At 42.2% G+C, this 16,515-nt stretch overlaps 1 protein-coding gene and 1 long non-coding RNA gene across 2 annotated transcripts in view; one reads left to right on the top strand and one right to left on the bottom strand.

Annotated features, from left to right (window-relative positions):
* The window catches only part of LOC141807524 (uncharacterized), a 52,578-nt gene that overhangs the window by 26,487 nt on the left and 9,576 nt on the right, over positions 1-16,515 (bottom strand). The gene's annotated exons all lie outside the window — the stretch shown is intronic.
* dtx3la (deltex E3 ubiquitin ligase 3L a) lies at positions 4,832-8,844 on the top strand. The gene is made up of 4 exons (XM_074693010.1): positions 4,832-4,947; positions 5,051-5,174; positions 8,109-8,320; positions 8,775-8,844. The coding sequence occupies exons 1-4, from the start codon at positions 4,832-4,834 to the stop codon at positions 8,842-8,844; spliced, it is 522 nt and encodes a 173-aa protein (XP_074549111.1).

The raw sequence follows: 16,515 nt of genomic DNA, 5'->3' as shown, positions 1-16,515 counted from the left end.
TGTATTACAGGATGAGCAGGGCAGGTTTCTCAAAATTAAATGGCTCCTCGCTGCCTTGTAGAAAGAAAAATCAATTGTGACATTCTGCAGACAGTGTACACCACATTTAATTAGCACAGATACACGTGGGAGAGAGCCAAATTATCCAATAACTGAGGCGTAGACACTGGCTGCTTAGGCTGACCCATAGGGAGGTAATGGGCTGAGCAAGGGGAGCGTAAATGGAAGATAATAGGTGGGTGGGGAGAGGGCAAGTAAAGCAACTAAGAGGTTGAGGGAAGTATGTAGAGGAAAAGACAAGGTAAAGTGTGGAAAACAAGAGGCAATGAGGAGGGGGAGGAGGGGAGCCATGAAGAGACAGCAAGGGCACGGGAAGGTGAGGGTGTTGGATTGAGTTCTGTGTGGGAGCACATGGCTCCTTTCTATTTATTTTGTCGTTTAGCCTAATTTCTCACTGCAGATGCCAGTAATACCTGACAGCAGCTCCGCTGTTAATTGTGCCATTCACCATGATGGAATATCAAGCTCCTGCTCCCACTGAAGGAAATCCCCTCAACTCTAATCCTATTAGGTGAAAGTGAACTCTATCTTCAAGCCTGAAAGGCCGTGATTACATAGGTCTGCTTTCACTTTCCAATCAAGTCACCTTTACAGACTAGGCTATTGTAAAAGAATGTGTACAAGCCCTGAGTTTGTTTTCCAATGGAAACCTTTAATAACTCCACTGAAAATGGCTTAATTTTGCTAATACCACTTTATTCTTAAATGGGCTGTGAGGAGTTTGAAAGTGATCTTGAAAAATTCTCCCTTCTAGATATATGCCAGGGAGTAATCCACACTTCGAAATGAGATTATCAGTGCCAATATTGTCGGTTACAGATTATTTTAAACTGCTACTTCTTAGCTTCCAGTTCGGGCCAGCCAGGACCAGATTGATTTACAACGCCTCTAGGTCTCTATGACAACACCACCCCAGCTGACTAAGTTTAGTAGTGAGAAGAGATAAAACACAGAGATTGTAGAGATGATAGATGACTGGCAAAATATAGCTAACCAGGGTATAGCTAACCAGGATATAGCTAACCAGGATATAGCTAACCAGGATATAGCTAACCAGGGTATAGCTAACCAGGATCTACTAACGTTATACATTATGGACATGTCTTAGAGCACCGGGCTGCCAGCTGTGCTAAATACAGACAGCTACTAAACTACAAACAATCTGACAGCATTTACTTATTGTCCTGTTAGCCTACAGATACCTCAGAGCACCGGGCTGACGATGCTGCTAACATATAGCTGGCTGCTACAACATTTGCTTGGTGTCACGTTTCAAACTATATTAGATGTAACTGTACAGATAAGTACCTTACCTTGGGGAGCTGTATTCAGTAAAAATTTGTCTCAAATAAATTTGTTTTAATCCAATCTCCATTTAATTCCAGAACAAACACACTCCTTGCTAAAAGTAATTTATGACAGCGTGTGAGAGACTCCGAGCCACAAGGTGGCGAGGGAGTGCAATTAACACAGCAGGTCCTCCTCATAGCGTCTTTACATTTGCCCTTTCATTTGAATCTTTTTAAAGCACTGATACATATCCGTGTTATTGTATGTGTGGGGAAATAAAATAAAATAAAGCAGAAGATATATTTTTGTAGTGCTGTGGCCTCCTAGTTACTTGTTCAAATCCCTGCTTCTCTGTGTGTGGTTTGTGGGTTATTTTTTGCTACTCTGGCTCCCTCTCAAAATCCAAAAAATACTTTTCGAATTGATTTGTCAGGCTAACTTGCAATACTGTGTAAATTATTATGGGGACAGACATCTATTTGGGCTATTAAGACTGATTCCATATAACAAATGGAGGTAGTCTTTGCAACATCAGCTACCTGTTTCTGGTACAGACAAATAAAGCTGATAAAGATGAATTGCTGACTGAAGAGGTGGGCTTTGAGCCTGCTCACTCACAGCTACAGGGTGTCAAATCTGTCAGTCACATGATCTGTGCCTCTGATTGGGGAAACTTGTGATCTCAATATCTTCTTAACCACTGAGTCAGGAAAATTCACTCCCCCATACAGTGTGTGCCAATAGGAGGATTCAAACCCAAGTCATTTTTTGAACTGAGCAGCAAATGTTATCTAATTCAAAGCCATAAAAAGTCTTTTATTTTTATTTATTTATTTATTTTATTTTAAGTGGACCGTCAACGAACTGCAACTTTTTAGAACTTCTTTATTGCATAGGCTACTTTTCTTAAACCGGATGTTGCCCCTTGCTGGCAACATGTCCAGGGTAAAGTCCACCGCTCTAGCCAGTTTTACAACATCTCAGGTCATGCTTACAGCCAGTTATCTCTGCTCATTGTGGCTCCTATCCTACACAATCAAACATTTTTTTTAGCTCAGTATTGTCTTTTGTTTGTCACATCATGTTTTATTTTGTGATAATGTCTCTCCTCTCATTTCAGAATGCTACTCTCCCTGCCCCAATGTGTTTCCCACCTTTATAATCGTCCCCGCCCTTATTGTTTCCACCTGTGACCCACAATCTTGTGCATAAATAGTCTGTGTCTCCTTTTGTTCTGTCTCTGTACATCTTGTTTAAGTGCTTTTGTTTTGTATTTCAGAGAGGTTTTGTTGTTACTGGTAAAGCCTTTTTTTTAACTTTATTCTCCTGTAGCCAGTATTTTACTGTGATTATCTGTTTAGGGTTAGATTAACTTTGTGTCATGTGCCCCAGATCTCGTCACAGGATTGTTATCTTGCTTCCCAAATACAGTGATGCCAACCAAAGAAAACAAAAAACAAAATGACCATAAAAATAAACTTTTGTACTCAAAATACTGCCAACTTTTATTTGCCAACACAATAACTTTATCAGCCTAAAGTGACCCACAAAGAGCTGCACAACATGATAGTAGACTGCATCCCTATTGAAAAGTAGGCCAAGCCTTTATTGATTATGGTGGCAACAGAGAAGGACTGGTGATGAATTAGCCATATATAAATGTTCTCCTTCATTGTATTAACTCTGTTTTTGAGAAAGAGAAGGGTGTAACCCGTGATATTATTATTTACTTTATCTGCATGCAATTGATCTATGGCTTTCTAAAATTGTGATCCTGCCAAAGAAAAAGCCAAGAAAATGTTCATATGAAAAACCACAATTTTTTTTTTGTTGAAATTCAAAATTTGAAATAAACCAAATCATCCTCACACTCAAAGCTCAATGCTTTCTCTTATACCTTGACAAGTCCCTGGGTCTTTTCTCTCAGCCTCTTTGATCCACATGTTAAGCCGAGCACACAGCCTCTCTGTAGCCAGCCCAGCTAACCTGGCTTACCAGTTTTCTGTAGCTCTGCAACTTTGATTTCTTTGTCACTTTTCAGCAACCTTGGAGCTTTCAAAGCAGATATGTTGACTCCGAACAGTACTTCTGTGTGTGTTTAGCTGTAGTTTTTAGTTTCCAAGCTTTAAACCAGAGTAAAGTTCCTTGTATTCTTGAAAATACTTGGCGATTAAAGGTGATTCTGATTCTGATTCTGATTAATCAAAATGGAAATCAATGTGGCTAAAGGTTTGCCATGTCTCTCTGCTTTTGTAAACTGAACCTCAACACATGATTGTTGGAGCTTTTTTCTTTTACAGAGGGGACATTGACAATTTCGACTGTATGATAAAACTTTCTCTTAACAAACTCACACCATGTTGAAACAGCAGTGGAGTCCAGCTATGACTTAATGCTCCTCTGTGAAACTACCCAGACTTTTCTTCATGTTAAAACAAGATATGAAAGTGGTTGTAAAAACATTTTCCATTTTGTCTCTGTGTCCCTCACAGACACAAAACACAAGAGCACACGGGAATACACACATGAGAGTCCCTATCAGAGCTGTTAGACAGGTTTAACAGCTCCCTCAACAGCATACCTAGGCCCGGCAACTTGACACACCTCTCTTTCTCTCCTGTCCTGTCATCATGAGCTGAACAAACATTTTAACTCCAGGACTGTCCAGAAGACAAACAGAAGAAAAGGATAAACGTAACAAAGGTAGGGAGAGGTTCATTCAACTGTTACAGCTTCGCAAATTCTGTCAGCTTTTCTGTAACAATTAAAATCTTCAAACTTGCAACGTTGTTTAGAAGCACTGGGAAATGTTTTGGCTTCCAGTTAGATCAAATCAGATGTCTTCTTCTGGCTTCCATCCTGACAGAAACCACAGACTTGTGTAAACACATGTTTGTTGTGTTGTAGACGTCATACCGCTGAACGATGTTTCCGAGTGGTTTGTTGACCTTGTTTCCTGTACTTTTATTTTTTATAGTATTATAGACATTTCTGTTTTGTTTCATGACAGAGAAAAATCTTGTTTTACCCTTTGGACCCCTCAAGCAAAGATAAATAAATCATACTTATTGCATGCTGTGCTGTGGTTTATCTATTCATTTGTTTAGATCCAGTATCTAAGAATCTAATCACATGACTAAAAACTCACATGGTTGTATAGTTTTTTTTTCCAGGAAAGTTGCGGCAATTCACACATTATTAACCAACTGTGCTAAAACAGGAATCATTTAAAACTCAACATTAAAATCTCAAGCAGTCATGTGACAGATAAAACAGTACAGTATACTGTATTACTATCAGGGTGTTCCCAATGACTGACTGACCTAAATTTAAGTGTAGGATCGGTGGTGTTCCTCTAAAACACAGTCCATTTCACATGATGCCAATGACAGTGTTAATATTTGATATCACTTTATATAAGTCACTGTTTTTCTGTTTTCCCACTCTGTAGTTGTTGTTTTTTTGTGCCCTGACTTCAAGTATGGGCTCCAGCCACAGCAGTGATAAGCTCCACTGTAACCGCTACCTGAATGGACAGGGCCCTCCGTCACTGGTACAACAAGGTCCTTCACTGGCCTTTCTATCTGAATCTGAAAAGTTGTCCCTGATAATCTTCTGTGGTTAAAATTCTCTGCTCATAATCTGGCTGAAACTGATCTGCTGTCTGTGCAGCTAATGACGAGGTGAATAGGGTGCACAGAGGACTGCACAGTAGCCAGCCTGAGGGCCAGATGACCTGGGTGGTCCTCCACAGAGACCTGCCAGGGTTCCCTGATGACAACACCATACAGATCAACTACATTTTCCCAGATGGGACACAAACAGTAAGCTTGGATCAATTTTTTATGCACAATTCAAGCAAGTCATGGTGGACTCACTTAAGTCCCAACCCCCCCAAATAATGACTGTTTAACTCTTTGTTTATAAGGTTACAGATAATCTGGACTAACGGGGAAATCACCCACTACATGTTGAACAAAATTCAATCTATGATACTAAAGTGCTAAAATTATATTGAAAAATTGATTTGAAAAACAACCAAAAGGCTCCCCGAGTCACATCTTTTTGTTGTCTTTTTACGTACAAGATCTTTTTAGCAAGTGTTTTGGGCATTTCTGAGTTGTTGAGTGTGAATTTTCAAAGTCTGTCTCCCTTTTTGGTATCCACTGCCAAGATGAACCTGTTTTGTACCAGATGTTAAAAAAAACAATACTGCACTTTTCAATTAATCAGAGTTCTTCATAGTTTTAAGTAATATTACAGAAATCATTATAGCTTCACATATTATAAACTTAAACACAAAAACTCCTCCTAAACATACATTAAACAAAATAACACACAAACTGAAAGTGCAGTCTTTAAGGTGTGAAAACTTCTTTAGCAGGCAGGGGAAAATACTTACAGAGTGCTGCAAGAGCTCAGAGCAGTCACACGTTTCTTTAGCATTCCTGCTGCTAGAGAAGCTGATGGTCTTGTTAATCTGGTTCAGGATGGGAGCTGACTTTAACAGTTACCTAATGTTCACACGTTTTTTAAACTGTTTTAACTATTTTTATGTGATACACTGTAAAATTTAAAAGTATAAAGCCTTTAAAGCACCTGTTTCTTATTCTGATGGGTACATTCAGTTGAATGCTCATTGTTACTCTAAAGGTTCCTGAGGAACATCAGTGAAACATGCAGGGAATACCGACTAAAGGTGCAGCAGCTGCAGACTTTTGATCTTGGCTGAATGCATCTGGCTGTGGGAAGTCATGATTCAGGATCATCACAAACGTTTGAATAAGAATATCTTTCTGTTCTGTTTTGTCTTTAAAACAGACATTTAGTGTGGTGTGACACCTTTAGAAAAGGTTAATGGCAGAGACGCCAGCAGAAACCAACATTTTTAAAATGAGAAAAGAAAGAAGTCAAAAAAGTTGAGGTCTCGGAGTATCTTTCAGACATTAGATTTGGATGGCTTACGATGCCCTACTCTTCTGTGAAAGATTAAAGGTCCCATATTCTGCTCCTTTTCTGCAATTTAATATGGAAAATTGATGTCTTCATGAAATGGTAGGAACATGTTTTGGTCCAAAAAGCCAATAAATCAAGCACAGCAGCATTGTTTCCAGGCTCTCTAAGCCCCTCTGTTCAGAACGCTCTGATTTAGTGGGCGTGACCTTCATATGTAAATGAGCCACCACTGATACCGCCCCGCTCTTCAGCGTCACTGAGAGCTATTTACATATTACATCTTAAATTATAATCTAAGACAACATTATATCATCCTTAAAGCAATAAACCATGAAACTGCTTGTGAAGCTGGAGACACTCGTCCGCACCATGGACTTAGGCTGGAAAATTTCAGGAAAGTTTCCTTAAATTTTCCATGGAAATTTTCACTTGGGGTTAAATTTTCAGGTTTTTGTTAAGGCATTAAGCTAAAACAACAGGCTAACCGCAGCTTAAGTTAGCATCCTGAAGCTAACACAGATACAGGGGGGACACTGAGGAAAAGCTCTTACATCTGCTCCACAGCACACAGCATTTAAAATACTCACATTTCCAGGGTCAGAGGTTTGTTGGCGGATGGTTGGTAATGCGCCTGGATTCAGGACCGGTTTATTCGCTAGCCCTCTGTTGTACTGTCCAAAGTTGGAAAAGCAGTCGGCCGTGAAGTGACTAGCACACACATGCACAGTTTTACTGAGTGAAGCTGGCACATTTCCCTCATATGAAAACCCTAGCCACTTACTCTCGTCTACTTCTGAGATGGGAAGCTTGTCCATGGAACTATGTGGCTGTTTACAGCCAAAAATAGAGCAGTGATGGCTCTTCAACCTTGGCATTCCTCTCCCCGCAGGTTCCGGGGTATCTGCTCCAGTGGACCAATCAGGTCAGACTTGCTCCTGATTGGTCAAAAAAGGGAATCGCTGACATTGGCAAATCCCCAAAATCCAAACAGCTCAGATTTCTATGTCTTAGTAAATAATATCTTTATTAAATCACTCCGTGCATACTTGGTCTCATCATTAGTTGGTTTCCCCCAGACACAAGTCCTCATCTCACTCAGCTTAGACCAAAGGCCACTTCACTTCTCAGCGTGTTACTTGTTCACATTCCGCTTCTTCATAATGGAAATGACAAGACCAGAGACCTGGAGACCAACATCAGTTAAAGTTGTCATCATGCATTTAAAACTATGACCTCAGGAAACAGACTAAGACAAAGGGAGACTCAAACCATTTGTACTCGAGGTAATGTGGCACTGGTGAAAACAATTAGGGCGTGGGCTGGGATCCCAATCACAAAGGCAGGAAGCACATAAGGGCAGCAAGTGAAGCTTTTTGGAATAAGAGGAAAGACACTACTACATCATAAAAAAGGAGGGGACAAATAAAAGAAAAAACTGAACTAGAAAGTGTTTACTCAACGCAAATTATTCCCCTCTGTAATATGTATGAAGTTTATAATTATGTGAGTTTTTCAAAGCCGGTGTTGGTCTTTTAACCAACAAAAGAAGTTGTTGAAAATTTTGGTTCTGAAAACTAGTTTATTTAGTTTGTTTAGAAAACACATTTTTATCTAAAAGGCAGAAATCCAAGCCAGTCGACATTGTAAACAATTAACTATTTTTTCCTTCAAATGCATCAGCAAAGCATTGCGCATAAAAAAAAAAAAAAAAAAAACCTCTAATGGATTATCTCTATATGTACACAGAATCTGCTGCAAACATCAGCTGTTTTTTCAATCTGAACCCAACATCCTTGTTTCAGGAGAAGCATCCTCACCCCGGTCAGCCTTATCCAGGACTGCGGCTCTGTGCTTACCTGCCCGACAACCGTGAGGGGAAGAAGGTTCTTAAGCTGGTAGAAAAAGCCTTCAACCAGCAGCTCCTGTTTACCGTTAATACTGACAGAGATGGAAAAGACGTCATCACTACAACCACAATCCCCCTAAAAACTCAACCTGATGGAGGGAGCATAAAGTGAGTATACTGTACAATGCAACTAAATCTGATCCTACAGCCCTGGGAGTCGTCAAGTCCATCAGTGTACATGGATAGGTTTTTTTTTCTTGAATTTGTCGTTTCTCTTATGAAGCTCTTACTTGATTCTGCACTTGGGATGAAACTATTTTAGAACTTGACAATAATAAAGTCTTAGTTATGATCATGGCCTTGTGATTATCCAGATGATTATATGTTAATAAATTTTACAAATTTATGAACACATTTATTTTACAAATCTCTTTCTGACAGAATTATCTTTAACTTTAAAATGTCAGCCACAGCGTCACAAACTGTAGAGGAAAGAACTAACAGGCGAGCAAAGTGTTTTGCATTCACTCATATCAGACAATAACTTGTTGTTGCCCTGTTGAAAAACAAAACTTTTGCTCCAAACGTAACAATCGCTGACCCTTTTTTTGTCCTCTTTCAGTGATGGCTACCCAGACTCTGACTACCTTAAGACTGTGAGGCAGATCCTGAGAGATCAGGGGATCGAATAGCAGATGAATCTTATTGACTGAGTGTCATTATCGTTGCTTCAAGTCTTTTCAGTCTGTTAAATGTATTTATTAATTCATGTGTCAATCCTAACTGTTGGTGGTGTCAAACATTTGTGCAATAATGGTCATAATGGTGTTGTTAAATAAATAAACATTGGTAATAAAGTTGCTAGATATTTTGGTTTGTATTTTTTTTTCCATTTAATTTTTTTTTTTTCAATTTAACTTGTTTAAAATTAAAAAGATCCATTTCAATGCAAAGACAACACACACATAAAAATGTAACTTGACCTAAATGTTAAAATATTAAATCAAAACACTCCACAAAAAAATGTAATTCCCACATTTTGAAACCATCTTGTCCTTAGATCATGAACACTGAGGGCTCTAATTTCGAGGCGCAGCCCAGGGGGCGCAAGCCTGGCGCACCCCGCGCAGTGTTAATTTCGTGTGGCGCACCGCTGTGCGCTGCCAGTTTGACAATTTGGTAGACCGTCCGCGCAGAGACGGGCGTGGCGGCACACCAGGAGGAGTTGACAGTGCACCGGGGAAGGTGTCAGCAGATTCATGTTGGTGCAGTAACAATTTTGTGCCAAAAACAGTACAGAAAGTGCGCTGAAAGCTCGCCAGCTCCAACCTGGTCTATCCTCGGCGCAAAGCGGAGCACACCCTCTGCAGCTGTAATTTGGTGACAGGCGCACATGTGCGCACATGTCAACAAAGCCTCAGAGGCAGGTTTCCAGAGTGTCACACACATTTTAATGCAATAAACAATCACAGTAATCACTATTTAATGTAACCGTCTGAACCAGCATATACATTTATATCTATATTAATTTTCCCGTCACATCTAATGTCAGATTAAAGCCGTTTGTCATAATGGAAAGTGAACCTGACAGCAGCTGGTAGTTTGATGCACATCTTACAATTAAACAATAAACAGCCTTAACATCTGATACTGAGTATAAATCTGGCTTCTCTCATTTCATTTAGTTCAAAGAAAAGAGGGAGAGAAAAGACGAAGAAAAACAGACAAAATAAATGTATGTCACTCAGGATTTACCCGTGATTTCCTGTATTTCTCTGTTTTAGTTTTTATTTTTACCGTGATCTAAAAAGATGGAGTACATTATTGTAAGGAGAATGAGGCGGAGACACCAGGAGAGTATACAGTGTATCACCAAAGGTTCTGCTATTTGGCGATGACAAACCAGGAGTACAGGTGGATCAAAAGTATTCTGAATGGATAAGCCAGCTGTGTAACTGTCTCTTCATTTTGTACTCTTATTAATGACAAAGGAACAGATTACATCTGTCCCGGGAGCTGGCCCACACGGTGACACGCTTCGTGTCCTCCGATGCGCCCCGCTGTCTGTTCTCCTGCTGCAGGGACAGCGGCTCTGACCGTCTCCGCTATCGGGTCTTTCCAGCACACTGTTTCCGCGGTTGTCAGTCAGACCAATCAGACGCTGCGCCTCGGCTGCAGGGCATTTAAAGGCGAGGAGAGGCACTCATTTGATTGGTGAAAACAGCGCTCGGCTGTGTTAAACCCACTCACGGCTTTTCTCCTCCCTCTCTGCCATTTGCCCAGAGGAAGGCGTAGACGCACGGCTCTGCGCTCATGTGCGCCTTGACTGCGCCTCTCTTGGCACTGCAGGAAACTTGCAAAGTGCACTGGTCACGCCCTGTCCGCGCAGCGAAGGCCGGCGCAGTGCAGGTGCACCTGCGCTTGCGCCTGATCTACAAAATTAGAGCCCTGAATGTTCACCATGCTACTTGTTTTGACTGAAGCTCACTGGCTGATGCTGTGTGTTGAAAGACATCTTCAGATTTGGGATTTTAAATTTACTTTTTAAAAGCCACAACTGTAAAGTCTTTTTGTTTTTTCCAGTACATACTATTTGTCTCGTCAATAAACTTTAAAACAGTACAGTTATAACATGATCCACCAACAAAACTGTTATGAAAGACTTATAATGTTCGGTCTAATATTTGGAAGGGTTGATTTTGAAATTGTATAGCTGATGGAAAATCCCAAGTCACTCCATCTTAAACATGTTTTTATTTAGAATAGCAGCCCACAATTAAGCTTTTATTTCTCAGCTTTGGCATGAAAACATAATCTCTGAGAGCTGAATGGTTTAAATTTCTGAAGTTTCAAGCGACTGTGAAGGTTCATGTTAAACCATCAACAGGGTTTACAGTGTGCAGATGTCAGTGTTCCCAACCACTTAGGAAGGAATCCTGCAAAGTAAAGCTACCCTGACCTTATATTATCTGCAGTTACATTTAAAAAAACGCCACACACAAAAGATTTGTACATGTTGATGGAAAGAAAAGACAAATTCATATGTAGCCTGCCATTGTTGCTCAGCCAACACTGTAGCACCAGGCGGTGATCCTCCCCCCTAAACTTTCCCTGCAGTGTGTCATCTGTCGAGCCTTTTTAATAAGCCGTGTTCAGCGTCAGGGAAGAGGACAACAATAAAGAAGAGACTTAGTTACTCTCAATGTGGATAAAAATGAGAACAATCAGAGAGGTGACGAGCAGATATTAACCTGATGAGTCTCTCCCTGGTCTCTTGTGGTCTGTTTCTCACAGCATTAACAACAAGATCTGATCCATCTGTAGACAGAACCTGTGGTAGGAGCGATGGACTGTGTTTATAAAAGGCTTTCTCTAGTCATCTAACTGAAAGGGCTTTAACATGACAAGTTATATTCACTCACACAGCATTCATACACTGATGGCAGAGGCTGCTTTGAAGAACACCCATCAATATTAACTATCCCCATTCACACATCCTTTTCACAGCCACTTCTGGCAGTTTGGGGTTAAGTGTGTTACCCAAGGGCACTCCAGCATGTGGATTGATGGACCTGGGATTGAACCTCTGACCAGAAGAGAGACAATGGACAATGGACTCTCGGTGCCACAGCTGCCCCTTGCCCAAAGATGATGCACGATCTACATTTTCATTATATGAGCAGGTAATGTGACAGGTGAGCGGATAATGATGAGCAGGTCATTGATAAAAAAAAACATTTTTTCACAGTGCGAATCTGATTGTTCCTGATGTTGATTTTTCACTTTTTTAAACATTTCTGAAAAAACACTAACACCATAGAGACAAGGGGCAGGGTACACCCTGGACTGGTTGCCAGTAAATCACATGGCTGAAACAAAAGCCCTGTTTCCAACAAGCAGTCTGGTTTGGATCAGTACAGTTTGGTACAGCTTGGCTCAGTTTAGGGTTAGCTCTCCAGAAAGGTTTGAGGCTTAAGTCGCGAGTGGTAATTGACAGGGCCGAGGAGACGGTCAAAGCGAGCTACTCGCCAAATCTGTGCTCCTTTCCAGAAGCCCAACCCTAACCCTAATTCCAGCCTAGGGTTAGGGTTAGGGTTAGGGTTAGGGTTAGGGTTCGCCGGCTAGGGTTAGGGTTAGCTCTCCAGAAAGGTTTGAGGCTTAGGTCGCGAGTGGTAATTGACAGGGCCGAGGAGACAGTCAAAGCGAGCTACTCGCCAAATCTGTGCTCCTTTCCAGAAGCCCAACCCTAACCCTAATTCCAGCCTAGGGTTAGGGTTAGGGTTAGGGTTAGGGTTCGCCGGCTAGGGTTAGGGTTAGCTCTCCAGAAAGGTTTGAGGCTTAGGTCGCGAGTGGTAATTGACAGGGCCGAGGAGACGGTCAAAGCGAGCTACTCGCCAAATCTGTGCTCCTATCCAGAAGCCCAACCCTAACCCTAATTCCAGCCTAGGGTTAGGGTTAGGGTTAGGGTTAGGGTTCGCCGGCTAGGGTTAGGGTTAGCTCTCCAGAAAGGTTTGAGGCTTAGGTCGCGAGTGGTAATTGACAGGGCCGAGGAGACGGTCAAAGCGAGCTACTCGCCAAATCTGTGCTCCTTTCCAGAAGCCCAACCCTAACCCTAATTCCAGCCTAGGGTTAGGGTTAGGGTTAGGGTTATGGTTCGCTGGCTAGGGTTAGGGTAAGCTCTTCAGAAAGGTTTGAGGCTTAGGTCGCGAGTGGTAATTGAAAGGGCCGAGGAGACGGTCAAAGCGTGCTACTCGCCAAATCTGTGCTCCTTTCCAGAAGCCCAACCCTAACCCTAGTTCCAGCCTAGGGTTAGGGTTAGGGTTAGGGTTAGGGTTCGCCGGCTAGGGTTAGGGTTAGCTCTCCAGAAAGGGTTGAGGCTTAGGTCGCGAGTGGTAATTGACAGGGCCGAGGAGACGGTCAAAGCGAGCTACTCGCCAAATCTGTGCTCCTTTCCAGAAGCCCAACCCTACCCTAATTCCAGCCTAGGGTTAGGGTTAGGGTTAGGGTTAGGGTTCGCCGGCTGGGGTTAGGGTTAGCTCCAAAGAAAGGTTTGAGGCTTAGGTCGCGAGTGGTAATTGACAGGGCCGAGGAGACAGTCAAAGCGAGCTACTCGCCAAATCTGTGCTCCTTTCCAGAAGCCCAACCCTAACCCTAATTCCAGCCTAGGGTTAGGGTTAGGGTTAGGGTTAGGGTTCGCTGGCTAGGGTTAGGGTTAGCTCTCCAGAAAGGTTTGAGGCTTAGGTCGCGAGTGGTAATTGACAGGGCCAAGGAGACAGTCAAAGCGAGCTACTCGCCAAATCTGTGCTCCTTTCCAGAAGCCCAACCCTAACCCTAATTCCCGCCTAGGGTTAGGGTTAGGGTTCGCAGGCTAGGGTTAGGGTAAGCTCTCCAGAAAGGTTTGAGGCTTAGGTCGCGAGTGGTAATTGACAGGGCCGAGGAGACGGTCAAAGCGAGCTACTCGCCAAATCTGTGCTCCTTTCCAGAAGCCCAACCCTAACCCTAATTCCAGCCTAGGGTTAGGGTTAGGGTTAGGGTTAGGGTTCGCCGGCTAGGGTTAGGGTTAGCTCTCCAGAAAGGTTTGAGGCTTAGGTCGCGAGTGGTAATTGACAGGGCCGAGGAGACGGTCAAAGCGAGCTACTCCATGTGCTCCATGAAATGTAAAATCCTGACCCAAAATGAGCTGGTTTGATTTTGGGGATTTGCTGACATCAATGATCCCCTTTTTTGATCAATCAGGAGCAAGTCTGATCATATTGGTCAACCGGAGCAGATACCCTCGAACCTACCCTACTCACCTCCCTGCTGCCTGAGAGAAATCTCTCTAGCAGCGGGGAGGAGAATGCTAAGTGTTAGAGCCATCACTGCTCTGTTATCGGCTGTAAACAGCCACATAGTTTGCTGTTTTCTAAATATGTGCACTTTGAGCTTGTGGTGCCGCTCTCAGTGACACAGAAGAGCGGGGCGGTATCAGCAGTGGCTCATTTACATATGAAGGTTACGCTCACTAAATCAGACCGTTCTGAACAGAAGGGCTATGAGAGCCTGGAAACAATGCTGCTGTGCTTGATTTATTGGCTTTTTAGACCAAAACATGTTACTACCATTTCATGAAGACATCAATGATCCATATTAAACTACAGAAAAGGAACATAACATGGGACCTTTAAATAATAGCACTATACCATAGCAGTGCCACACAATGTACCCCGCTAATAAATCCAAAGAAGAAGAAGAAAAACGCAACACAGTAAACAAAGAGCAACTATGGGAGACATCGAGCAATTAGTGTTCTTTGCCAAATACAACTCATCAACAGACTGCTGTGTTGTATCTCCACCTTCCAGGATCAGATCCGTTTTATTTGGCACCCCTACAGAAGGGTCCCAAAAACTGTGATGGCTTTTCTAAGTTTTCTGCGGGTCTGAACCGGAATCAGTGTACTTAGTGTTTGGATCGTCTTGTGCCAAGAAGATCCGAACTGAACCACTTGGTGGTAATGGGATTAAAGACAGACAACCTTTCATGTACGCATTCACAGCTACGGACAATTTAGAATGACCAATAAACCAGATGAGCATGTTTTAGGACTGCTGGAGGAAGGTGGACTGCCTGGAGACAACCCACACATGTACAGGGGGAACATGCAAAGTCCACACAGAAAGGCCCGCCGGGCCAACTGGGAATCGAACAGGTGACCTTCTTGCTATGAGGCTGAAGCAATAACCGTTGCACATTCTGTTGTAACGTCCTTTTTTAATTAATAATGAACTCTATACTTTACACATAGATTGTTATTATCCTCTATATGTTATATCCTGATCCAGGTCCCAAAACTGGAGCATTTTTAAACTGATTGATTATGTGCTTTTTAGCTATGTATGAAACTTGATTACCATTTTGAAAATAAGTAAAATGTTGTAGATATTGGCCAAATCTGCCAGGATGCTGTTTTCAAGCTGTTTTTATCATCAGTATTAGTTAGATTTAACACTGTGCTGCTGTTCAGAGACATTGGAAGAAACAGGAGGCTCCACTGTGTGGGTAATCTGGTACAGTCTGATATCAACAGTTTATTGGTCTTTTTTCTCCCTGCAAGCTTCACACCTTACCTAAAGCCTCACTACCCCCTTATTGGTCCATATTGCCAAGTGTGAACTTTCACAGTTTAATGCAGGCCTGATGTTCTCTTTAAACTGAATTACAGCCAGGTCCTTGCACTCACAATAAAGTATAATCTCATTTGGGAGGCCTCTGTCATCCAGGAGCCTCTTAAACCACTTTCTTCTGGACGCTCACACAAACACTCATCCGTCCACCACTGGCAGGTCACACTGCCTGTCAAATCTGTCTTCACAGCCACACACACACACACACACACACACACACACACACACACACACACACACACACACACACACACACACACACACACACACACACACACACACACACACACACACACACATCAGGTTGTAGTACTGTTTGTAGCTCCAGGGGCAGCTCCAGGAGCATAACTAATTTCAGTCTATTCAGCTGAGAGTAGGAGGCTCACGGTTTCTCATCCTCTTCTTTTAAAGACAAAACATGTGATCTTGGGGCATGTTGATCATAAAAAAAAACAAAAAAAAAACAAAAAAAAAACAGAAGAAACACTCAAAGGTCTTTTATGTGTTGGTATTCACCTTCCTCCTCTGTCATTGCTGTTCTTTGGTTAGTGGTGATGAATGGTCCACAGCAATATTTAATTAAGCTCTTTAATTTGGCCCACAATTAGAGTCTATCTATTTCAGAAGACAAAGCAGATTGTGTGCCGGGTAATTACGAGACCTGGAAATGGTGGATACCCTGGATGAATGTGATCTAGATATCTAGCTCTTCTTCTCTTGCAAAACAGAGTATAGTATATAGACAAACAGACGCTTATAGACAACAGACCGACAGGCAAATGGTTCAGTGCCTATTTTTGCATTCCCCTTTCTCTGGACACCAACATATAGAAAAATATAATTAAAAAAAACACTACAGTAATCAAGACTTGTGATCTTCAGAGGGCTTTAAAACATTCCCCCAACACTCCCTTTACATCCATCTGTCACTCTGATGCTCAATAAACAGCTCGTTCCTGCCCGACTCACCATCATCACAATGCTATCAGAGCCCAGGCCACAAGCAGTCAGACTCCCACCTTCCCCTGTGCTCTCACTTTATCCCCTCACAAAGACTGAACAATGGCCTATGCAGACACATTTGCACAGTGAGGTTAGATCCAGTCATTTTAAGAGAAGTTGTGTGTGTGTGTGTGTGTGTGTGTGTGTGTGTGTGTGTGTGTGTGTGTGTGTGTGTGTGTGTGTGTGTGTGTGTGT

Source organism: Halichoeres trimaculatus, unplaced genomic scaffold (genome assembly GCF_033239565.1).
Source record: "Halichoeres trimaculatus isolate MK-OKI-2021-1 unplaced genomic scaffold, fHalTri1.1 fHalTri1_scaffold_18, whole genome shotgun sequence".
NCBI classification, from domain to species: Eukaryota; Metazoa; Chordata; class Actinopteri; order Labriformes; family Labridae; genus Halichoeres; species Halichoeres trimaculatus.
This window is presented reverse-complemented; position numbering and strand designations above follow the sequence as displayed.